The sequence below is a fragment of the Aquarana catesbeiana genome, linkage group LG12 (genome assembly GCF_042186555.1).
Source record: "Aquarana catesbeiana isolate 2022-GZ linkage group LG12, ASM4218655v1, whole genome shotgun sequence".
NCBI classification, from domain to species: Eukaryota; Metazoa; Chordata; class Amphibia; order Anura; family Ranidae; genus Aquarana; species Aquarana catesbeiana.
This window is the reverse complement of record NC_133335.1, coordinates 21,511,974-21,536,697: the sequence shown is the minus strand read 5'-3', so window position 1 is coordinate 21,536,697 and position 24,724 is coordinate 21,511,974. Positions and strand designations below refer to the sequence as shown.

General features: G+C 43.8%; 1 protein-coding gene across 2 annotated transcripts in view; it reads right to left on the bottom strand.

Annotated features, from left to right (window-relative positions):
- The window catches only part of RTEL1 (regulator of telomere elongation helicase 1), a 283,430-nt gene that overhangs the window by 247,592 nt on the left and 11,114 nt on the right, over window positions 1-24,724 (bottom strand). For both annotated transcript variants that reach the window (XM_073607371.1, XM_073607372.1), the window contains exons 3-10: window positions 17,791-17,884; window positions 13,240-13,321; window positions 11,444-11,504; window positions 11,170-11,245; window positions 7,666-7,750; window positions 7,479-7,544; window positions 4,675-4,828; window positions 2,844-2,882 (exon numbers count right to left, since the gene is read on the bottom strand). In XM_073607371.1, coding sequence (XP_073463472.1) covers window positions 2,844-2,882; window positions 4,675-4,828; window positions 7,479-7,544; window positions 7,666-7,750; window positions 11,170-11,245; window positions 11,444-11,504; window positions 13,240-13,321; window positions 17,791-17,884 — 657 coding nt within the window. The remainder of the gene's footprint in view (window positions 1-2,843; window positions 2,883-4,674; window positions 4,829-7,478; window positions 7,545-7,665; window positions 7,751-11,169; window positions 11,246-11,443; window positions 11,505-13,239; window positions 13,322-17,790; window positions 17,885-24,724) is intronic.

The window sequence follows — 24,724 nt, the reverse complement described above, 5'->3', positions numbered from 1 at the left end:
TAGCTTACATATTCCTTGAAGTCTACCATTTCCAGAAAAATACACAGACATCTAGCACCATCTAGGGGTGGTACAAAGGAATAACTCTGAGACTGACAGCTCCCATGGTTGGGGATGAAAATAGGTCTTGAATTAGACAAACCTCACATATAAATAGAAAAATAATTTACACACAGAGGGTTCAAACCTTAGGGCCCCTTTCACATGGGCTGTCCGATCGGACCCTCCAGTCTCCCCTGTGAAGCGGCAGATGTCAGCAGACACCTGCCGCCATCCAATCCGATCCTGCCCGCAAAAAACAGACGGATGGTTGATTTCACCACAGAGAGCGGGACGGTGTCCGTATCCGCTCTGCATAGTGGAGCAGACAGGAACCTGTCATCTGTCTGCTCAGCGGAGCGATCCCCCGCTGAGCAAGCAGAATCTGCTACACGGAGGCGCCCGTTTGAAAGAGACCCAACTCAGCTTTCAGTTTAACCACTTCAGCACCAAAACAGAGTTTTTTTCCCAATGCAATTTTTTGGGAAATCGTTTTTTGCAGCTGGCAGACTTTTTCATGAAACCGTTTCGAGCCCCTGGAATGCTTTCCGAAGCGGCAGGAGGGGACAAACTCCCCCCCCCCACCGGTGTTTCTCAGGCTTACTGTTTCCGCTGGTTCACCTGAGAAATGATCTAATGGTGCGGCTCCCATAGGCGATCAAAGAGTAGATACTCTTTGATCGCCTCTATGGCCTTGGAGGACCAGACGTGATGTCATGACATCACGTCCGGTCCAGGCTGGAAGTGATTTTTTTTTTTTTTTAATGCAAAAGATCAACGCCGTTATACAGCGGCAAAGTGACACGGGTGGACAAAATCCAGTATGTGTACGTCAGCCCTTTAAGAGCTGCCAAAGGGCAAGCGCTGCACGCCGGGGGGACCCGATACACGTGGCCGGCGGGCGCAATCGCCGCCGGCCTGGAGCGCCAGCATGGCGATTTGTGTGTGTAAACACACAAACCCCTGTGCTGTCAGTGGAGAGGAGACATGTCATTTGTTCCTAGTAAAAAGGAACAACGATAGGTCTCCTCTCTTACTCAGTTCTATCCCCTCACAGTTAGAACACACTGAGGGAACACACATTAAACCCCTTGATCCCTCCTAGTGTTAACCCCTTCCCTACCAGTGACATTTACACAGTAATCAGTGCATTTTTATAGCATCGATCGCTGTATATATGTCAATGGTCCCAAAAATGTGTCAAAAGCGTCCCCGATCTGTCCGCCACAATCCTGATAAAAATCACAGATCACCGCCATTACTAGTAAAAAAAATAAAAAAATAAAAAAAAATATATATATATATGCGCCATTAATCTTTCCCATAGTTTGCAGACGCTATAACTTTTGCGCAAACCAATCAATATACGCTTATTGCGATTTTTTTTTTTTTTTTTTATGTAGAAAAATATATATTGGCATCAAACTGATGAAGAAATTAGTTTTTTTTTTAAACATTTTTGGCCATATTATAGCAAAAAGTTAAAAAAAAATTGTTTTATTTTCAAAATTGCCGCTGTTTATTTGTTAATAGCGCAAAAAATAAACACCGCAGGAGGTGATCAAATACCACCAAAAGAAAGCTCTACTTGTGTGAAAAAAAGGACGCAAATTTCGTTTGGTTACAACATTGCATGACTGCACAATTACCAGTTAAAGCGACGCAGTGCCAAATTGTAAAAAGTGCTCTGGAAGGGGGTAAAATCTTCCAGGGCTGACTGAAGTGGTTAAAAAGGTAAAGAAGAGATTTGGGGTCTTTTTTACTCCCTAGGGTCTCTGCTAAAAAAAAAAAAAAAAAAAAAAAAATGTGTATGTTTGGGGATTATACATAATTTTCTAGCAAAAAATACTAAATTTAAACTTGCAAATAAAAAGTGCTAGAGAAAACCTGGTCGGCAAGTGGTTAATGAACTTTAGTACACACACACACACACACTATATGATACCGGTTTCTTTGGTAAAATATAAAAAAGATATTACGCTGAGTAAACAGATTCCTAACATGTCATGCTCTAAAATTGTGTCCGCCTGTGGAACGGCGACAAAATACTGCCTTAGGTTGTAAGCTCCTTGAGGGTAGGGACTGATGTGAATGTACAATGTATATGTAAAGCGCTGCGTAATTTGATGGCGCTATATAAGTACCTGAAATAAATAAATAAAATACAGTACCTAAAAATCTCCATTGGCGACTCTATAAAAGCCTTTACAGGTTACCAGTTTAGAGTTACACAGGAGGTCTGGAGCTAAAATAATTGCTCTCACTCTGGCGTTCATGATGATTTTGCACATGGGTGGTGCGATCGCCGTTCACATTTGCATGCAGGACTTACGTATGCATTTGCTTTTGTGCATGAGCACGGGGGAAGAGGTGCTTTTTTATTTATTTATCCTTTTCTTTTTTAACTGTCCTTTTTTTCTGTCAACTTTATTGCTATCACAAAAGATGTACAACATCCCTTGTGATAGAATGGGCCATGACAGGTCCTCTTTATTGAGAGCTGGGGTCTGTTAGACCCCAGCTCTCTCATCTGGCCTCCGATGCAGCCGATCAGACACAGATTGGTCAGATCAGCTGCTTTACTGGCTGCAAACAGCCAGGTAAACAAATAACCGAAAACCAGAAGTGACTAAATCCTTACAGTTTCTGGGGTCACAGAGAGGGAGGGACGACGTCGGTTCCACTCTCTCTCTCTGTGATGCAACCAATGCCAGTGTATGTGCAAACCAACCCTGGCAGGTTCAAGCTTCACAAATACTTCCAAATGCCTTTCTCCCCATGTTATTCCTAAGAAAGTGCCTTACCCTTTATCTTAGCTAGGTCTTCAAGCTGTATGTTCAAGGCTGGAAACAAGAAGAATAATAACGATGTTGTAATTGATGAACTTTAGTTGACATCCATTCAGTTCAAAATTAAAGCAGCAAAAGAATTAAGCTTCAGCATCAGTCAATGCAATCCATACCCCCGATACTAGAAAAACAAAATGAACTGTATAGCCAAGGCTGCCGATAGAGGGGGTACAGACAGTGCTCCAATACTAGACCTTGGCCCAATGGGTCCGCAGGGGCTGCCTGTGGGCGGTGCCAATGCAAAGTCATCCCACAGTGCAAGAAGACACCTGCTCTGCTATCAAGCAAAAAAAAAAAATCAGAGAGAAGGGAATTTGTTTACTTGCCCACCTACTTGTAGCAGCAGCCCGGCCTGTACATGTCAGGTAGGCACCGCTACAGATCAAGCTTTAAAGAAAAAAGAAAGCAGACAGATCAGAGAATTTAACCATCCTCTCAGCATCTGTAACAATAGAGAAGAGGAGTTGGCTTTCCCTGCATGCGGTCTCAACTGCTGGAGCACTGAAATGCACTGACAGGTAGTTTGTTGAAAATACTGGTCACAGAGAGTATAAGAAGCATGCTTTACTGTATACACAGACTGATTTTACGATTGTGGGTTTAGTAACACTTTAAGCTGGCCGTAAACTGATCAAAAACTTGGCTTGTTCAGCGGGGCCCGAACGAATTTGGATCAGTGTGTGGCGGTCCCTGCTTAACAGAAGTTGATCTTTTAAAATAGACTTCTGTCAAAGAGACATGTTGGAAAATGTTTCTTGATCATTAGCTGCAGCCAATCAGCCATGTCCAACCATGTCCCAGCAGAGGGGATTTCTCCATTCACCTAGCTTCTGTGGATATAGGAATCTGCCATTTGTTTTTTTTTTCTCCATTTAGCCCGCTGGCTATTCACCTACAAATATACATCGCCCTCGACAATCCCCCCCCCCCCCCCTTCTCTGCAAGCCAAAAGCAAATTAAAACACATTAATGCCGCGTACACACGGGCGGACTTTTCGACTGGACCGAGTCCGGTGGACAATCCGACCGTGTGTGGGTTTCATCGGACCTTCAGCTGACTTTTTCGGTCGAAAATCTGACAGACTTTAGGTTTGAAACATGTTTCAAATCTTTACGTCGGAACTCCGCCGGACCCAGTTCCTGTCGAAAAGTCCGCTCGTTTGTATGCTAGTCCGACGGACGAAAACCGACGCTAGGGCAGCTATTGGCTACTGGCCATCGACTAGTCCGTTCGTACGTCATCACGTACGAATCCATCGGACTTTGGTGTGATCGTGTGTAGGCAAGTCCGTTCATTGGGAAAGTCCGTCGGACCAGTCCGGACGAAAAGTACGCTCTTGTGTACGCGTCAGAAGGCTACTTTCATACTGGGGCGGAGGGGCGTTAGCGGTAAAGCGCCACTAATATTAGCATCGCTTTACCGCTGTTATAGCGGTGCTTTTCGGCTGCTAGCGGGGCGCTTTGAACCCCCCAGCTAGCGGCCCAGTAAAGGGTCAAAAGCGCCGCTGTCGAAGCGCTTCGGCAGCGGTGCACACTGATTTCAACAGCAGGGGCGGTGGAGGAGCAGTGTGTACAGCGCTCCCACACCGCTAGAAAGATGCTACTTGCAGGACTTTTTCTAACTTCTTGCAAGCGCACCGCCCTAGTGTGAAAGCCCTCGGGCTCTCACACAAGGGGCTGCTGGGGAAGCGTTCTTCAGGCGCTTTACAGACGCTATTTTTAGCCCAAAAGCTCCTGAAAAACGCCTCCAGTGTGAAAGGGGTCTAAAGAAGACGGATCTACTCACAGGGGTTAGGCGACTCCATGTTGAACTGTGCACTGATTTGTTTCTGCTGCAAATCGTCCGTGAGTTCCCTCATCACCAAATCTAAAGCATCAATCCCAGAAGCCAAATCATACGGCGTTAGGTCAAAGGAAGCAGATTCTTCACACATTCGCTCCTAGAATGATAAAAAGGGACAGAGGAGCTGTAATTGCAAGGATAATGACAAGTGGAAAACTTTCTGTGTCCAGGATTCCTCCACCCAGCCCCCCTTCATAAAAAAAAAAAAAAAAAGAAGAAGGATAGATTTGAGTTTTCACAATTATACCCAAAAAAACTCACAAAGTCCAAAAGAAAAAACAAAAATACCTGGTGGGTTTTACTTCCTTTTTATTTCTCTGCAAAGGTAAAGCATAATGGGCTACTATGCATCGCATAGTAGCCCATTATGTGTCACTTACCTGAAAACGAAGCCTGCGATGTTGCCGCTGTCCCCGCTGGCTGGAAGCGTCCATCTTCACCCTTCTTCCTTCCGGGGCCTGTGACTGGTCGGAGTAGCATGACGTCACTCCGTGCGCGGGAGCCGCCAGTCACAGCATTATCCCTTAAGAAACGGCACGATCGTTTCTAAAGTTCAGGAGGTATTTCCAGCACCTACAGGTAAGCCTTAATACAGGCTTACCTGTAGGTAAAAGTGGTTGTACAGAGTTTACAACCACTTTAAAGAAGAACTAAAAAGCAAAGCTTTTATAATTCCTGTCACTTTTTTTGCCATCAGTGTCCCATTGAGATTTACCAATACAAAAAGAGGTCACTGCCCCCACCTATATAACTGGTCTTCGCAGCAAGGAGCACTGGAAGGGCAAAGGCATGTCAAATAAAACCAAAGAATTTGCAAGCTCAACTTACCAACCAGCCTGCGACCAACCGAATTAAACTGTCATTGCACAATGGCAGCAAAGGTGTCAGTGCGTTGCCTGACCAATATGTCAACAATACAAAAAAAAGTGCATTGTGCTGGGTGTTCAGTGTGTTCCTGCGCCTTTAAGGAGGGGTGGGCTCCCTCCAGTCATCTGCCCTTCATCTATCCATTAGAATACATGTGCTCCCACTGTGGAGACTCTTCAAAGTTAGAGTTAGGGTCTGCAGGATACAGGGTGCCTTGCCGTGGCCTGCAGCTTATGCATGTATTTGCAAATGTGTGCAACTAAACCCCTGTTTTTAACACATACTGTTAGACAGGTTAATTCGGTTGGTTGCAGGCTGGTTGGTAAATTGAGCTTGGAAATTCTTTGGTTTTATTTGCCATTGAGATTTACCTTCACTTCCTCTTTCATAGCCAAATCAGGAAGTGAGAGGGAACCCCCCCTTGTCAGGGAAGAATTTCCGAGAAGACGTGGCAAATATGCCAATATCCAATATGGCTTCACTAATGCGCATTAGGGAAGGGCATGCAATGGCTAATCTTCATGCACAACAGCGCACGCAATGCACGATAATTGCCAACGTAAACTGGCTTATATAAGGACACCAGTTCCTGTCATAAATAGCTGGATTATCATCAGCCTTGTATCCTGCGTGCTTGTGCCTTGTGCTTCTACTTGATTACATGTTACCTACCCGACTTACCCCTGACCTGCTCTGGCTTCTCTCCTGGCTCTGAATCTGGCTTGCTCCACGGACTGGCTTCTGCCTTGCTCCTGACTGACATACTGTGTTTGACCCCGGCATGATCTCGACCACGCTTCTGCCTCTGCTCCTGACGGACTTCCTGTGTTTGACCCCCGGCCTGGCTTCTGACCTTGCTTCCCGCCTTACCCATCTGTCAAGATCCGCCATCTGTGTATTGGGCAAAACGTTTGCTGCCACAGCTACAGAAGAAGCTCTGCTATCTATGTGTTGCATGAGTAGTAGCACTGACTTTTCTGTTTATACTTGAGATCCGCCAGAGAATCATCTGCTGTAAATACTTCTCTGCTCTTGGGTGTCCTCACATTTGGAATCACCAGGCAGCTTCACTTGCAGGCAACTCTTCTATCTTTGGGCATTGCACCCTCTGTCACCACCTTCAGGGGTACTCTGCACTCAGCCATATGGGAGGCCCTCTCGTCACTTCAGCCTGCAGCCAGGTACGCAACACCCCCAAAGAGATTGGAATCCCTGGTTTTCACCAGAACTAGTGTCCCCATTGAACCAATCCTCCTCTTATTACTTTACTGGGGCAACCCAGAATTTGGGTTTTTCTTTGACGCATTATACACATACATTATATATATATATATATATATATATATATATATATATATATATATATATATATATATATATATATATATATATATATATATATATATATATAAAAAAAATATATACATATACACACACTGTTTATGGCTCACATCTGTGCGGCTCTGCGGGCCGCATTTTCCGTGGGCAGCCTATCCTTCATCTGAAATGCAGGGAAAAGGTTTCTGCAGCATTTCAGAACTCACAGCCCACACAGGAAACTCAAGTGCAGTGCTGTTCCCAGTATGGGTGCGATTTCTAGTGCATGTGGTGTGCATTAGCATTAATGGCACCCGCACATGGTTCCAACGTTTTTCTGTGCGGGTGGTTGCGACGGTGGGAATAGGCATTTTCCCACAGCCGTAATCACGTGCACAGATGTGAACCTAGCCATGCCGCCAGGAAGAACGCACAAAGATGGCCCCGTGAGTTTATTTTTTTAGGGTCAAATTGAGGAAAAGAACTGTTGTGGGCAAGAAGAAGAACAGTGAAAAGTGTCAAGAACCCTGAAAGTCAAGTGGACGGAGCTGGCATTTACATACCACATTGTGAGCTTCGTCAAATATCACAACCGTGCCTTTCAGATCAATATTGTGGGCTTTACGACTCTAGAACGCAGGAAAGAAAAAAATTACTCATTTAGATTTTTTTTTTTAACACAGCAAAAAAACATTTCAGATCCTACCGATTCTGTACTTATTCTCTGATGTAGTTTTTTTTTTTTAGTACCTTAGTATCAAGAAGGTAATTATAAGGCATAAATATGATGTCCGCATGCTGCTTTAGATTTCTGGATAGGTAATAGGGACAGGCTCTGGATAAAAGGAGAAAAAGCACAATAAACATTTGTTGAAAATAAAACTGGCAAGGACAACCTAATCAATACAAATAGACTGAAATTGAGGATTCCCAACCCAACAATGCCATCGCAGACCAGTTTGAGGTTCTGAGGCAGGACTCTTTCTGGAATTACACATTACGTTTTGGCATGTTAATGCCGTGTACACACGATCTGACATTGCGACAACAAAATCCTGGTTTTCTTTCCGACGGATGTGGGCTCAAACTTGTCTTGCATACACACGGTCGCACAAATGTTGTCGGAAATTCTGATCGCCAAGAACGCGATGATGTACAACCCATACAATGAGCCGAGAAAAATGAAGTTCAATAGCCAGTGCGGCTCTTCTGCTTGATTCTGAGCATGCGTGGAACTTTGTGCGTCGGAACACGATCGGAATTTACAACGGATTTTGTTAATCGGAAAATTTGAGATCCAGCTCTCAAATTTTCGTTGTCGGAAATTCCGACAACAAATGTCCGATGGAGCCTACACATGGTTGGAATTTCCGACAACAAGCTCACGTCGAACATTTGTTGTCGGAAATTCCGATCGTGTGTACGCGGCATAAGAGACTGATGGTGATGACATTTAGTGTTACAAAGGTGTGTTTTAAATAGTTTTTATGTTGCTTTAGGTGCTTAGTGATGTTTTATTATATGCTTTGCTGTAGTTTCATGTACTTGTTTTTTTTTTTGTTTTGTTTTTTATGCGTTGTATACGTTTTTTTTTTTTTGGAAAAAGTATATTTTATATATGGGGTTATATGGGATTTCCTTTGGTTTGTTGTGGACTGCTAAAGAGTGCAGTGGTGCTGGCTGCACTTGAATGCCCAGGGACAGCTGAAGAACCAATAAAATAAACAGCAAGTGACAAGTTAATGTTTGGCTGAACCCAGAATTAATTTAAGCGGCTTTAATGGAGACTTCAGTTGGGCTTTAATCCACTTGAATAAAGGGTTAGATCAGATGAAAAAACAAAACTTAAATTGTATTTCTTTAATCACTTAAACTATAATAAGTGCAGCGCTAAGGTTGCAAAGAAAGGAAGGTGATAAAGTTATATGTAATATAAACATATACCGTATATACTCGAGTATGAGCCGAGTTTTTCAGCACTTTTTTGTGCTGAAAGTGCACCCCTCAGCTTATACTCGAAGTCAAGCACTTTTCTGGTGCAAAGAATGACATTTTCCAAACCAAATTTGGGGCCCCGTATCTTGAGACCACTTGGTGCTAGGAACCCCAAATTTGGTGTGCAACCCCAGTGGAACTAGCAAAGCTGGGGTTCTTAGCACCAAGTGGCCCCGAGATATGGGGCCCCAAAGTCGGTTTGGAAAATGTCATTCTCTGCTGCAGAAAAGTGCACTTTGGGGCCCCGTATCTCGGGTCCACTTAGGGCTATGAACCCCAGCTTTGGACATGTTGTAGTGCTAGTTCCACCGGGTTTGCACACCAAATTTGGGGTTCCTAGCACCAAGTGTCCCCGAGATACGGGGCCCCAAATTCGGTCAACTGTGTCCATCTGCAGCAATGTCATTTCGGGACCCTTTGGGTCCAGAGACCTCAAATTTTGGTTGCAGCTAGGGGGCATCTAGGAACCCTTAACTACCGAGTTTGAAGTTCGGGGGACATATGGCTGCAAATGGGCACAGTGAGGCATGCAAATGGGCACAGTGAGGCTGCAAATGGGCACAGTGAGGCTGCAAATGGGCATTGTTGACCTTCTTTTCCACTTACAGTAGCTGTGCATTTCTCACCCTAGGCTTATACTCGAGTCAATAAGTTTTCCCAGTTTTTTGTGGTAAAATCAGGTGCCTCGGGTTATATTCGGGTCAACTTATACTCGAGTATATACGGTAAGTGACATAATAGCATAGAATTATATGCGATACAAACATGTAAGTGACATAATAGCACAAACTCCAATCATAATAAATGTGAATAAATTATATAGTGTGCTAATGTAGTGACTGCACTACACCCAAAATCCACATTGAGCAGAATGATGAAATACAGTCCAATTAGGTTTGTGATCCAATGCATATGGGAAGAATTCCTGACATTACTAAGAACCTTGAAGTGAGCAAATAGAAGCAAACACCACCACCGTGAAAGAGGGAGGAGGCTTACCGGATGGTATTGACTTGGCGGGGCGATCACAAACCTGTATTTCATCATTCTGCTCAATGTGGACTTTTGGGTGTAGTGCAGTCACTACATTAGCACACTATATAATTTATTCACATTTATTATGATTGGAGTTTGTGCTATTATGTCATTTACATGTTTGTATCAAATATAATTCTATGCTATTATATCACTTATATGTTTATATTACATATAACTTTATCACGTTCCTTTCTTTGCAACCTTAGCGCTGCACTTATTATACTTTACATACATACTTAGCTTTTTTGTGTCTACAGCCATGCTGGCTGCTGGGTTGCGGAATCACAGCGCAGTATACACTTTTTAATTTTCTTTAATCACTTGCCAACCAGCAACACTGCTGGATTGGCAGGGTGATATCTCCGCCAATCACAGCAGCTGCAGCAATGGCCAAGATATTTTTTTCAAAGTGCCCCTATCCCGAATAAGAACGCGTGACAGTCCCAACCGCCAGGAAAAACGCGGATCCCACCACACATGAGCTACATTACAGCGAGAATAAAAATGCTAGCTCCAGACCTCATGTGGAACTCTAAATTGGTAACCTGTAAAGACTTTTAAAGTGTTGCCTAAGAAGATTATTTAGGTATCAAAGTTTGGCTCCGTTCCTCGGGTGTACGCAGATTTAAAGCGTGACATGTTTAATGTTTATTCACTCGGTGTAACATCATCTTTCATGTTTTCATTTAAAAAAATGGGTATTATATAGTGTTTGTGTGCACTAAAATACATTAAAGTGTATTATTTTCAAAAAAAAAAAATTGCTGCACAAATACCATGAGACTTACAAAAAAACTGCAACACCCACTAGTTTATTCTCTAGGGCAGGGGTCTCAAACTGGAGGCCCTCCAAGCTGTTGCGAAACTACAAGTCCCATCAGGCATTGCAAGGCTGACAGTTACAAGCATGACTCCCACAGGCAGAAGCATGATGGGACTTGTAGTTTTGCAACAGCTGGAGGGCCGCCAGTTTGAGCACCCTGCTCTAGGGTCTGCTAAAAAAAATAAAATAAACAACATTACTTATTTATAATGTTTGTGGATTATAAGCAATTTACTAGCAAAAAAAATGTAGATTTTCCCATGTGAGAAGTGTCAGAATTGGCCTGGTGCTGAAGGGGTTAATTAAAGCATCCTAAAAAAAAAAATTTTTACGCTTTTTTGTAATCTGTGTCTGAAGTTTAGTCGTGGGGTGAGAGGACTGAGACATTACAGCAGTACCTGTGCTTGGTGCCATTCTTCACCAGATCTTCAATGTCCAATATCTGAGTGGTCAGATCCTTCTCAGTGCTTTTCTCTGGGACAAGAAATGCAAAAGTCTGTAACAATTCTCCCACAATCTGGAAATGTCAAGCCATATGTCCTTATCTGTTTCTAGAACATTTTTTTTTTTTTCTTAGAAATTATTCTTTCGACCAAATATAACAGGACACAGTCCTTCCTTCACACCAATCTTCTAGTGGCAATCCCCTGAATCACATACATGAACACTTACCATCCACATTGTTGTAAAAGTGACAGGATCTACTGGACACCTTGGAACGGCACATATGGACCTGGAAAAACAGAGGATTTTGATATGTTGTGGTAACTGCTACATACAGTTTTGGTCTCTTGACTACCTTAGACAGACAGATCTGCTATAAGATTACAGCCCCCCATTGCTACTCTAAAGTAGCACTGCTATAGCATAGAGCCTGTTCCTGACAATGTTAGTGCCCCTATGACGAAACACATTGGGCGGAGCAGGAAGCCGTAATATCACTACGCATGCATTGCCAGGAATTATTGGATTTGTAGTTGGTAATGCCGATTTCCGATTTCCTTTTCTGTGAGCGTTTTTAACCGTTTTTATTAAACTTAGTAGCCGGATTTACACTATGGGATGTGTTATTTTTAAACCTTTACATGGTTGATGCCTGGGAGTTTGCTGTATGCTGCTGAGGAACCGCTGTGAGGAGAGTGATCATCCCAGGGGTTGCTGATCTGTGCACTTTACAGTTTAACAAGCGCTCTTTGTGACTTCTCTAGCAGAGGGTGGTGGTGGACACGTGGTGTTTTGGAGATTCGTTTTATTGATTACGGTTTCCTTTCTTTCCTATTAAGGGACAAGTGTTAGTACGCCAGTCCTGATGGACCCCAGTTTTCTGTCTGGTGGATGCATCCAGACTACCTGTTTAATGGCTTTTTTATCTCTAACCTATAGTCGCTTTCCTCGAGGAATGTATGGCATTCTTTTAAAGCCCAATAAAGGTTAGGCAATTTACATTCCTATGTGGTGGATTTATTCACTTATCTTAAAGCGTAACTCCACATTTGTTGAGAAAAAAAAAAAAAACAACATTCTCCTCTCTGGGTGATCTACTGTATGTACATTGCAAGGATTTTGACAAACTTTGCTTCAGATTCCTACCTGTTATTATTCTGAAGAAATCCCTGTGTGTTTGTCTGTGCCCATGAAGTGCAGGAGTGTGTATAATGGGAGCGGTGTCTTAAATATCAACCAGCTGCTGCACCTGCAAACCTCCAATGAGGAAAGTTGTTGGGCCTGCATCCCTTTAGATGTGATTTCCTATTGTGAGTATCTCACCAAAAATGACATTTTTGTTGTAGGGGATGCTTGAAATCTGTCTTGCATCTTAGAGCAGACTTCTGGGAAAATCAGTGAGCCAATCACACAAGCAGGAAATGGCATATCTTGGGGGGGGGGGGGGGGGCGTTCTGTACAGCATCAGTGTACAGAACGCCTCCAGGTGGCCATATTGCATTTCACAGAAAATGACAGAGCTGCAGATTGAAAAGGAAAGGTCATTTTTAAAGCGGAGGTTCACACAAAAAATTGAGCCTTCGCTTCTCGGAACCCTCCCCTCCTTCCGGTGTCACATTTGGCACCTTTCAGGGGGGAGGGGGGGGGGGTGCAGATACCTGTCTAAGACAGGTATTTACACCCACTTCCGGCATAGACTCCCACGGGAGTCTACGTCTCTTCCTGTCCCCCCCCCCCCACGCGCTGTCTGCTGGGACACACAAGAGGAGTGGGACAAAATCCCTCCTGAGATGTGTGCAAACCTGGTGGCCAACTACAAGAAACGTCTGACCTCTGTGAGTGCCAACAACAGTTTTGACACCAAGTACTAACCAAATCCCCCTTTTGGGTGAAGTTCTACTTTAAGTGTGGTTTTTAACAGACTTAGAAGACCACTGGCCATTGGGATCTTATGCTTGCAACCAAATGAATGTGCTGCAAACTTTTTAACAAACATGTAGACTGAATCAAGACATCCTCCTCACCTTGACATGATTACTTTCCTGCTTCTTCACCTCAGGGTGTATACACAGCTGTTCCCTCGAGCCCAGGACACTGACTTTGGGTCTGAAAAAAAGAAATAAATCAGGGATAATTTACAGAAACTGCATTATGTTTTGTTTTCCCCATTGTCTTTTTCTCACTTTAACCACTTCAATCCCAGGCAATTTTACCCCCTTCCTGCCCAGGCCAATTTTCATCTTTCAGCGCCGTCACACTTTGAATGACAATTGCGCGGTCATGCTACACTGTATTCATATGAATTTTTTTGTATTCTTTTTACACAAATAGAGCTTTCTTTTGGAGGTATTTTCGGGGGGGTGGGTGGGGGGGGGTTGCTAAAAGAAAAATAAATAAAAAAATGAAGAAGTTTTGCTTAGTTTCTGTCATACAATTTTGTAAATAAGTAATTTTTCTCCTTCAACAATAATGTGCACTAATGAAGTTGCACTGACGGGCAGCACTGATGAGGAGGCACTAATATGCAGCACTGATGGGCACCCCTTATAAGCACTGAGGTGAGGTTGATAAAAGACACAAGTCCATCAAGTCCAACCTATGTGTGTGATTATATGTCAGTATTACATTGTATATCCCTGTATGTTGTGGTCGTTCAGGTGCTTATCTAATAGTTTTTTTAAACCATCAATGCTCCCCGCTGAGACCACCGCCTGTGGAAGGGAATTCCACATCCTTGCCGCTCTTGCAGTAAAGAACCCTCTATGTAGTTTAAGGTTAAACCTCTTTTCTTCTCATTTTAATGAGTGGCCACATCAGTCTTGTTAAACCCCCTTCCGTGGAAAAGTTTTATTCCTATTGTGGGGTCACCAGTACAGTATTTGTAAATTGAAATCATATCCCCTCTCAAGCGTCTCTTCTCCAGAGAGAATAAGTTCAGTGCTCACAACCTTTCTTCATAACTAATATCCTCCAGACCCTTTATTAGTTTTGTTGCCCTTCTTTGTATTCGCTCTATTCCCAGTAAATCCCTCCTGAGGACTGGTGCCCAGAACTGGACAGCATACTCCAGGTGAGAAATATGAGTACATTTGTTAGAATATATAAAATTTTGCTCATACCTCTAGTACCCCAAGACATCAATTTGTATACAGAAATGCTCATCTCATGCGAACAATATTTTGCCTTGGAATTTGATATGTACAATTTTCAATAAAAATTATCGGAAAAAAGATGAAAAACCTTCTGTGTGCAGCAGCCCCCCTTATACTCACCTGAGCCCATCTCTATCCAGCGATGTTGTAGGAGTGTCTCGTCTGCCTGGGACTCCCCTCCTCATTGGCTGAGACAGCAGTGTAGAGCTATAGGCTCCTGCTGCTGTCAAAGTCAGCCATCCAATGAGGAGAGAAAGGGGGCGGGGCAGGGCCGGGCCACGGCTCCCTGTCTGAATGGATACACGGAGCTGCAGCTCGGCTCGGGTGCCCCCATAGCAATCTGCTTGCTGTGGGGGCACTCAACAGGAGGGAGGGGTCAGGAGCACCAAAGAGGGACCCAAGAAGAGGAGGATCTGGACTGCTCTGTGCAAAACCACTACACAGAGCAGGTAATTATAATAGGTTTGTGATTTTTAACAAAAAAAAAAAAAAAAACAAACACATGAGACTTTACAATCACTTTAAATCTCCAAACTTTCTGCATATGCCAGTGAGAAAATGAAAGAAAACATCTGACTTGCTGCCAGACACAAAACCTCCACTTTCTGGAAATAACACCTAGTTCCAGCACAGCATAAAATCAAAGAAAAACCTTCAAAGAGATAACCATTACAAAGATATCACAAAACAGAACATAATTATAAAGGGATCAGTACAGTGGTAGCTGCATACAAAAAAAGGCAAGCAGACAGCCAATCACTAATCTCCAGTATGGCGTATAGGCTCCCTGTGGCTGATCTTTTCTAAAGGCGCCATACAGCTAATCGCTAACCCAATACAGATTTACAATGCCTTGTTCTGCACTCTTAATTCAGGGGCAGCCATCTTGGTAGAGGCAGGGCATTTGTATTTGCCCCTCTGATGACTGTTAGAGTAATATTCTAGAAGCAGCATAAAAAGGTGGAGGAACAACAGATTGGAAAAAGTCTCAAAGAGCCCTGCACTTACAGCTTACAGATCATGTGACCGCACCGTAGGTAAAAAAAAAAAAAAAAAAAAAGGTATTTACAAAGAACTGTTTTACAAACAGTAGAGAGTATGAGGAGGGGGGAGCAATATTTTAAATCTTAGATAGATCAGCCTTCCTTTCCATTTTTAAAATTTACTTATTTCATAGAGAATTTTCTAGCAATGTTAATCTTTAAATTTTATTTGATCCTTATGCCGCATACACACGAGAAGAATGTCCAACAGAAAAAGTCAGACGGAAGCTTTTTATCGTATATTCCGATCGTGTGTAGGCCTCATCGGACTTTTTTTTTTTTTTTTCGAAAATTCTGACGGACCTAGAAATGGAACATGTTCTAAATATTTCCGACTGAACCAATTCCTAATCAGGAAAACCGCTCGTCTGCACGCTGTTCCGATGGACCAAAAACAAAGCATGCTCTGAAGCAAGTACGAGACGGAAGCTATTGGCTACTGAACTTCCTTTTTCTAGTCCCGCCGTACGTGCCGTACGTCACCGCGTTCTTGACAAAATCGGACTTTGGTGTGATCGTGTGTGCGCAAGACAGTTTCAGCGGAATTCTGTTGGAAAAACCTTCAGAGTTTATTTAGACGGGAAAACCAGTCCTGTGTACAGGTCATTAGACAAAGAACTAGTAAACACATCCAGAATTTATGTTTCACCAGACAAGTCGCGCTTCATTAAATGCAATGGAACCGTTCTAATCGGAGCGACTCAAGTTGCTCCAACTTAGAAAAAAGTTCCTGCACTTCTTGGGGGCGACTTCGGAACGACTTGCATTGACTAGGGTTGCATCGATATCGGGTGATACTAGCCATTTTCGCGAGTGTCGGTACTCGCGAAAATACTCTGATACCCGAAAGATACCCGAAGTGACGTCAACTTGGGAGCGGAACGCCGCCTCCTCCCCTCCAGCCGGCTGTCTCCTCTGGTGCAGGGCCGTCTTAATGCATGGGTCAACCTGGGCACTGCCCAGGGGCCCTAAGTGCACGGGGGGCTTCCTGCAATTCCCCCACCACTCCCGCAGTTTCCAGCTCTCCTCTAGCACTTTGCACGGTGTAAGGAGGAACCCCCGAGGCAGAGCCTATGTGGGCGGGATCTGTACTGCTCCAATCACAAGGGATGAATAGGAGAGGAGAGGTGGCGGGGTTCGGAGCAGTAGACATCCCTCCAGCACTAGCAGCTGTGGTAAGACCATGCACGGATCTAGGGAGGTATTGGGGAGAGGTGGTGTACTGGGGAAGGGTGGGTCCCCCCTTCCAAGCCTTCCACCACCCCTTGACGCTTGCCGGTAGTCTCCTATCTTGCATGGTACACATCTTAAGACACAGCACTAAGAGTTCCTCCTCCATTAAAAAAAAAAAATGGTATCGGTGCATCCCTAGCATTGACTTCTATTAAAGGGGGGTTCTGGCTGCAAATTTTTTTTCTTTAAAGTCAGCAGCTACAAACACTGTAGCTGCTGACTTTTAACAAGGACACTTACCTGTCCAGCGAGCCCACGATGTCGGCCCCCCGAGGCCGATCTGCCCACCGGATTGGGTGCAGGCACCGCCATTCCAACTAAGGGAAACTGGCAGTAGAGCCTTGCGGCTTCACTGCCCATTTCCTACTGCGCACGCGCGAGTCGCGCGGCGCTTTGTGAATGGCCCCGTTGTTTCCTGGGACACACACAGTTCCCAGAAGGCAACAGGGCCGCTCACCGAAGAGGAAGAAGCGCTGCAGAATAGGAAGAGGCAGATTAGGAAGATTGCCTAGCAACAGGGGTTTCAGGCAAGTTAAAAAAAAAAAAAATTTAAATTTTTTTTTAGAATTTGAATGCTATTTTTTATTTTAGGGTGGCCCCCACTTTAAAGAAGTCATAAGCAGGCCACCAACGAAGTCGCACTGTGCGGTGCAAATTTGAAGCCACGACAGTGTGAACCGAGCCTAAGCCCTGGTTTACACAGGGGCGGCACGACTTGCAGGTCGCCTCACCGAGGCGACCTGCACACGACTGCCACGGCGACTTGCAAAACGACTTCTGTATAGAAGTCTATGCAAGTCGCCCCAAGTAGTACAAGAACCTTTTTCTAAGTCGGAGCGACTTGCGTCGCTCCTATTAGAACGGTTCCATTGTACAGAACGGGAGGCGACTTGTCAGGCAGCTAGGTCGCCTGACAAGTCGCCCCTGTGTGAACCGGCACTTACTGTCAATGATTTCCTTCACATACAATTTAATTCTAGCTAGGATACTTCTGAGATCCAAATGCATTTAAGAGAAACAGCTTAGTATTAGTGTTCATTTTCCAGACCCCTCCCAGTTATCTCTGGTAAGCATATGACTACACACCTACTTGAAAGTCAGAGGAAGTACGATCTTCTGATGGAAATGGAAGAGAGAATATAAATACCTGTACAAGGTATGCTTGAGTTCATTGATGACTTGCGTCAGCTGGGAGTGTGTCCGGGAAGCATAGATAATCTTAGGAATATCGCTGTAATATGCTGTATTTAAACAAAAAGTAAAAAAATTAAAAAACAAAAAACGCATACACGTTACTTTGATGTTGTATAAACACACACATATGCAGTGCCTTTAAAAAGGTATTCACATCCCTTGAAATTTTCCACATTTTGTCACGATACAACCAAAAACGTAAAATGTATTTTTTGGGGGATTTAATGTGATAGACCAACACAAAGTGACACATAATTGTGAAGCAGAAGGAAAATGATAAATGGTTTTCCAAATTTTTCACAAATAAATATGTGAAAAGTGTGGGGGGTACATTTGTAGAGGTCGACCGATATATCGGCCGATATTTGGCGTTTCTTACTTAATCGGCATCGGCCGATTGTGCTGATAAAAAAGGCCGATTATAACTTCAGCTGTGACTTGCAAATGACTTCTGTAATAGAAGTTAATGCAAGTTTCCTTAAGTTATCTGTGAAGTTTTCTTCTCTCCTCCTCTGGGCAGCCTGCCAAGTCTGATAAGAAGATACATTGTATCTTTCAGGTTCTTTTTATCAATAGACTGAACTCCGTGGAGAAGTTTTCAGTTTAACCATTTAAAGACTAAATCTTTTCTGACATTTGTTGCTTACAAGTCAAAATCCTGTATTTTCTGCTAGAAAATCACTTAGAACCCCCAAACATTATATATATTTTTTTAGCAGAGACCCTAGGGAATAAAATGGTGATTGTTGCAATATTTTATGTCACACGGTATTTGCGCAGCGGTCTTTCAAACGCAATTTAAAAAAAAAAAAAAAATACAGTAATGAATTAAAAAAAAAAACCTAAGCAGTAAAGTTAGCCCATTTTTTTTCGTCCAAAAGTTTTGATTACCTGTTTTTGTGTATTTATTATTTGATAGTTTTTTTTTTTTTTTTTTTTTTCTAAATTATACATACAACTGAACTGATTGAAGGTTTGTTTTGTTTAACCACTTGAGCCCCGGACCATTATGCTGCCTAAGGACCAGAGGTCTTTTTCCAATTTGGCACTGCGTCGCTTTAACTGCTAATTGCGCGGTTATGCAATGCTGTACGCAAACGAAATTTGCGTCCTTTTCTTCCCACAAATAGAGCTTTCTTTTGATGGTATTTGATCACCTCTGCAGTTTTTATTTTTTGCGCTATAAACGGAAAAAGACCGAAAATTTTGAAAAAAAATGATATTTTCTACTTTTTGTTATAAAAAAAATCCAATAAACTCAATTTTAGTCATACATTTAGGCCAAAATGTATTCGGCCACATGTCTTTGGTAAAAAAAATGTCAATAAGTGTATATTTATTGGTTTGCGCAAAAGTTATAGCGTCTACAAACTAGGGTACATTTTCTGGAATTTACACGGCTTTTAGTTTATGACTGCCTATGTCATTTCTTGAGGTGCTAAAATGGCAGGGCAGTACAACCCCCCCCCCCCAAATGACCCCATTTTGGAAAGTAGACACCCCAAGGAAATTGCTGAGAGGCATGTTGAACCCATTGAATATTTATTTTTTTTGTCCCAAGTGATTGAATAATGACAAAAAAAAAAAAAAAAATATTTACAAAAAGTTGTCACTAAATGATATATTGCTCACACAGGCCATGGGCCTATGTGGAATTGCACCCCAAAATACATTTAGCTGCCTCTCCTGAGTATGGGGATACCACATGTGTGGGACTTTTTGGGAGCCTAGCCGCGTACGGGACCCCGAAAACCAATCACCGCCTTCAGGATTTCTAAGGGCGTAAATTTTTGATTTCACTCTTCACTGCCTATCACAGTTTCGGAGGCCATGGAATGCCCAGATGGCACAACCCCCCCCCAAATGACCCCATTTTGGAAAGTAGACACCCCAAGCTATTTGCTGAGAGGCACGTTGAGTCCATGGAATATTTTATATTTTGACACAAGTTGCGGGAAAGTGACACTTTTTTTTTTTTTGCACAAAAATGTCACTAAATGATATATTGCTCACACAGGCCATGGGCTTATGTGGAATTGCACCCCAAAATACATTTAGCTGCTTCTCCTGAGTACGGGGATACCACATGTGTGGGACTTTTTGGGAGCCTAGCCGCGTACGGGGCCCCGAAAACCAATCACCGCCTTCAGCGTTTTTAAGGGCGTGAATTTTTGATTTTACTCTTCACTGCCTATCACCGTTTCGGAGGCCATGGAATGCCCAGGTGGCACAAAACCCCCCCAAATGACCCCATTTTGGAAAGTAAACACCCCAAGCTATTTGCTGAGAGGCATGGTGAGTATTTTGCAGCTCTCATTTGTTTTTGAAAATGAAGACAGACAAGAAAAAACTTTTTTTTTTTTTTCTTTTTTCAAATTTCAAAACTTTGTGACAAAAAGTGAGGTCTGCAAAATACTCACTATACCTCTCAGCAAATAGCTTGGGGTGTCTACTTTCCAAAATGGGGTCATTTGGGGGGGGTTTGTGCCACCTGGGCATTCCATGGCCTCCGAAACTGTGATAGGCAGTGAAGAGTGAAATCAAAAATTCACGCCCTTAGAAAGCCTGAAGGCGGTGCTTGGTTTTCGGGGTCCCGTACGTGGCTAGGCTCCCAAAAAGTCTCACACATGTGGTATCCCCGTACTCAGGAGAAGCAACAGAATGTATTTTGGGGTGTAATTTCACATATTCCCATGGCATGTTTGAGCAATATATCATTAAGTGACAACTTTGTGCAAAAAAAAAAAAAAAAAAATTTGTCTCTTTCCCGCAACTTGTGTCGCAATATAAAATATTCCATGGACTCGACATGCCTCTCAGCAAATAGCTTGGGGTGTCTACTTTCCAAAATGGGGTCATTTGGGGGGGGGGGGGGGGTTGAACTGTCCTGGCATTTTATGCACAACATTTAGAAGCTTATGTCACACATCACCCACTCTTCTAACCACTTGAAGACAAAGCCCTTTCTGACACTTATTGTTTACATGAAAAAGTTTTTTTTTTTTGCAAGAAAATTACTTTGAACCCCCAAACATTATATATTTTTTTAAAGCAAATGCCCTACAGATTAAAATGGTGGGTGTTTCATTTTTTTTTTTCACACAGTATTTGCGCAGCGATTTTTCAAACGCATTTTTTGGGGAAAAAACACACTTTTTTAAATTTTAATGCACTAAAACACACTATATTGCCCAAATGTTTGATGAAATAAAAAAGATGATCTTAGGCCGAGTACATGGATACCAAACATGACATGCTTTACAATTGCGCACAAATGTGCAGTGGCAACAAAATAAATACATTTTTAAAAGCCTTTAAAAGCCTTTACAGGTTACCACTTTAGATTTGCAGAGGAGGTCTACTGCTAAAATTACTGCCCTCGATCTGACCGTCGCGGTGATACCTCACATGCATGGTGCAATTGCTGTTTACGTTTGACGACAGACCGCCGCTTGCGTTCGCCTTAGCGCAAGAGCAGGGGGCGACAGGGGTGCTTTTTTTTTTTTTTCTTTATTATTTTTTTGCTTTTTTATCTTATTTTTAAACTGTTCCTTTCATTTTTTTTTTTTTTTTTAATCATTTTTATTGTTATCTCGGGGAATGTAAATATCCCCTATGATAGCAATAGGTAGTGACAGGTACTCTTTTTTGAAAAAATTGGGGTCTATTAGACCCTAGATCTCTCCTCTGCCCTCAAAGCATCTGACCACACCAAGATCGGTGTGATAAAATGCTTCCCCAATTTCCCAATGGCGCTATTTACATCCGGCGAAATCTAAGTCATAAAATGCTCGTAGCTTCCGGTTTCTTAGGCCATAGAGATGTTTGGAGCCACTCTTGTCTCTGATCAGCTCTATGGTCAGCTGGCTGAATCACCGGCTGCATTCTCAGGTTCCCTGTTGAGACAGGAGAGCCAGAGAAAAACACGGAAGACGGTGGGGGGGGGCATTCCCTCCCACGGCTTGTAAAGGCAGTCTAGAGGCTAATTAGCCGCTAGGATTGCTTTTACATGAAAGCCGACCGCTGGCTGAAAAGAATGATACCAAGATGATACCTAAACCTGCAGGCATAATTCTGGTATAACCACTCAAAGTTGTGAATGGCGTACCTGAAGACAAAAATATGGTTAACAATAAAGCACAGTAAACAGTAAAGTATAAATAATTACATACATGAAAAACAAACATGATAAAACATAATAACAATAACAATAAAACATTGCAGAATAGAATACAGTAAAAAAAAGAGCAGAACAATAGAGAGAGAGAGAATAGAGAGAGAGAACAATAAAATGACAACTATTTTTTTTTATTTTATATATATATTTTTTTTTTTTTTACACTTTTTTTGTAACTAACTTTTATAACTGTAACCGGTTCCAGGTTCGGGTCTCTCAAAATGCGATGGCATCTTGGGGGACCCTGTGAAAGTGTGCCTAGTCTGTGGAATGCTGTACCCTACGCTAATACTCAACTAGTGAATGGTAGCGTTCAAAACATTCACCAATGCAAAGACCAGGATTGTCAGGACAGGAGGGACAATAATAGCGGGTGTCACGCCTATATCCGCGCTTGCTGCAGACACGACATCTTTTTTGGGGGGGTTCGTTGGGTAGGGGTACTCGGGAGGACATAAAAATGCCTCTCATGCAGCCGACTGCATTTGGTTGGGGATGTGAATGGGGGAAGTACGGGCGCTGCAGAAGTGGTGGGTTCCCAATTAGGATTGGCGAATGCAGCAGGAAGGGCACTATGGGCACGACGGGCCTGTGTTTGTCTTCTTGGTGGCAGCGGGACACTACTTGTGCTTGCCACCTCACCAGCTTGAACTGCACTTATGGGACTCGCCACGTCACCAAGTGTTACTGCAGCGCTGGTTTGACTACGACCGGGGTATACTAGGCCGCTGGTGCTTGCCAGTTCAATAAAAAGCTTCCAAAAAAACTGTTAGCGATCGCAGGGATCAGGCCTGACTCTGCAAACGCTGCAGTTATGCGTTTAGTGTTTTGTAAGTGACAGTGATCGATCGATACTTCACTTGGGTGGACTGGGCTGGGCCGGGCGGAGGGGCAAAACGCAGGTGCTAGCAGGTATCTGGGCTGATCCCGCTAACACTGCGTTTTTGGGAACCCTAAACTGCTGGGGACGCCAGTATAGATCTGATCGGATCAGATATTGATGCGTTCAGATACTATACCACTAAGGGAGGCGTATGCTGCGTGCGTGGGTGTTAGTGGTACTGGCGCTAACCTGACGCTGCCTGGGGCCGGTGCTTGCTAGTTCACCAAAATGCTACCAAAAAAACTGTTAGCGATCGCAGGGATCAGGCCTGACTCTGCGAACGCTGCAGTTATGCGTTTAGTGTCTTGTAAGTGACAGTGATCGATCGATACTGCACTTGGGTGGGCTGGGCTGGGCCAGGCGGAGGGGCACAACGCAGGTGCTAGCGGGTATCTGGGCTGATCTCGCTAACACTGCGTTTTTGGGAACCCTAAACTGCTGGGGACGCTAGTATAGATCTGATCGGACCAGATATTGATCCGATCAGATACTATACCACTAAGGGAGGTGTATGCTGCGTGCGTGGGTGTCAGTGGTACTGGCGCTAACCTGACGCTGCCTGGGGCTGGTGCTTGCCAGCTCACCAAAATGCTACCAAAAAAACTGTTAGCGATCGCAGGGATCAGGCCTGACTCTGCAAACGCTGCAGTTATGCGTTTAGTGTTTTGTAAGTGACAGTGATCGATCGATACTGCACTTGGGTGGGCCGGGCGGAGGGACAAAACGCAGGTGCTAGCAGGTATCTGGGCTGATCCCGCTAACACTGCGTTTTTGGGAACCCTAAACTGCTGGGGACGCTAGTATAGATCTGATCGGATCAGATATTGATCCGTACAGATACTATACCACTAAGGGAGGCGTATGCTGCGTGCGTGGGTGTTAGCGGTACTGGCGCTAATCTGACGCTGCCTGGGGCGACGCATATCACCGCCGGGCGATCAGGGGGCTAAACCTTTATTCGGTAATAAACGGCGGGTGCCCTGACACTATAAAAAATAAACAAACTAACCAGCGTCACCCGTAACAGTTATACGGTGATCAGTGGTGAAAGGGTTAACTAGGGGGCAATCAAGGGGTTAAAACACTTATTAGATAGTATATGGGGGTCCCTGACACTATAAAACGCTGACGGCGAACCTAAATATTTACCTCACTAACTAGCGTCACCAGCGACACTAATACAGCGATCAGAAAAATGATCGCTTAGTGACACTGATGACAGGGGGTGATCAAGGGGTTAAAACTTTATTAGGGGGGGTTAGGGGGGTACCCTAGACCTAAAGGGGGGTAATACTTAGGCTCGGTTCACACTGGGGCGACTTGTCAGGCGACCTAGTCGCCTGACAAGTCGCCTCCCGTTCTGTGCTATGGAACCGTTCTAATTGGAGCGACGCAAGTCGCTCCGACTTAGAAAAAGGTTCCTGTATTACTTTGGGGGCGACTTGGGGCGACTTGCATAGACTTCTATGCAGAAGTCGTCTCGCAAGTCGCCCCGCAGTCGTTTGCAGGTCGCCTCGCTGAGGCGACCTGCAAGTCGTGCCGCCCATGTGTGAACCGAGCCTCACTGTCTCAACACTGTAACTGTCACAAACTGACACCAATGCAGTAATCAGAAAAAACAAAAAAAAAAAAAAAAAAAAAAAAAACTGCTGGTGCCAGTTTGTGAGAGGGGGGGGGGGTGATTGGGGGGGGGGGGGGGGAATCGGGGTGTTTTGTGTGCCTGGCATGTTCTGCTGTGTTGTGTAGTGTTGGTGCACTCACATACCTGTCTTCTCTCCTCGGCGCTGCAACGGAATACCGAGCCGAGGAGAGATGACATCATTTCCT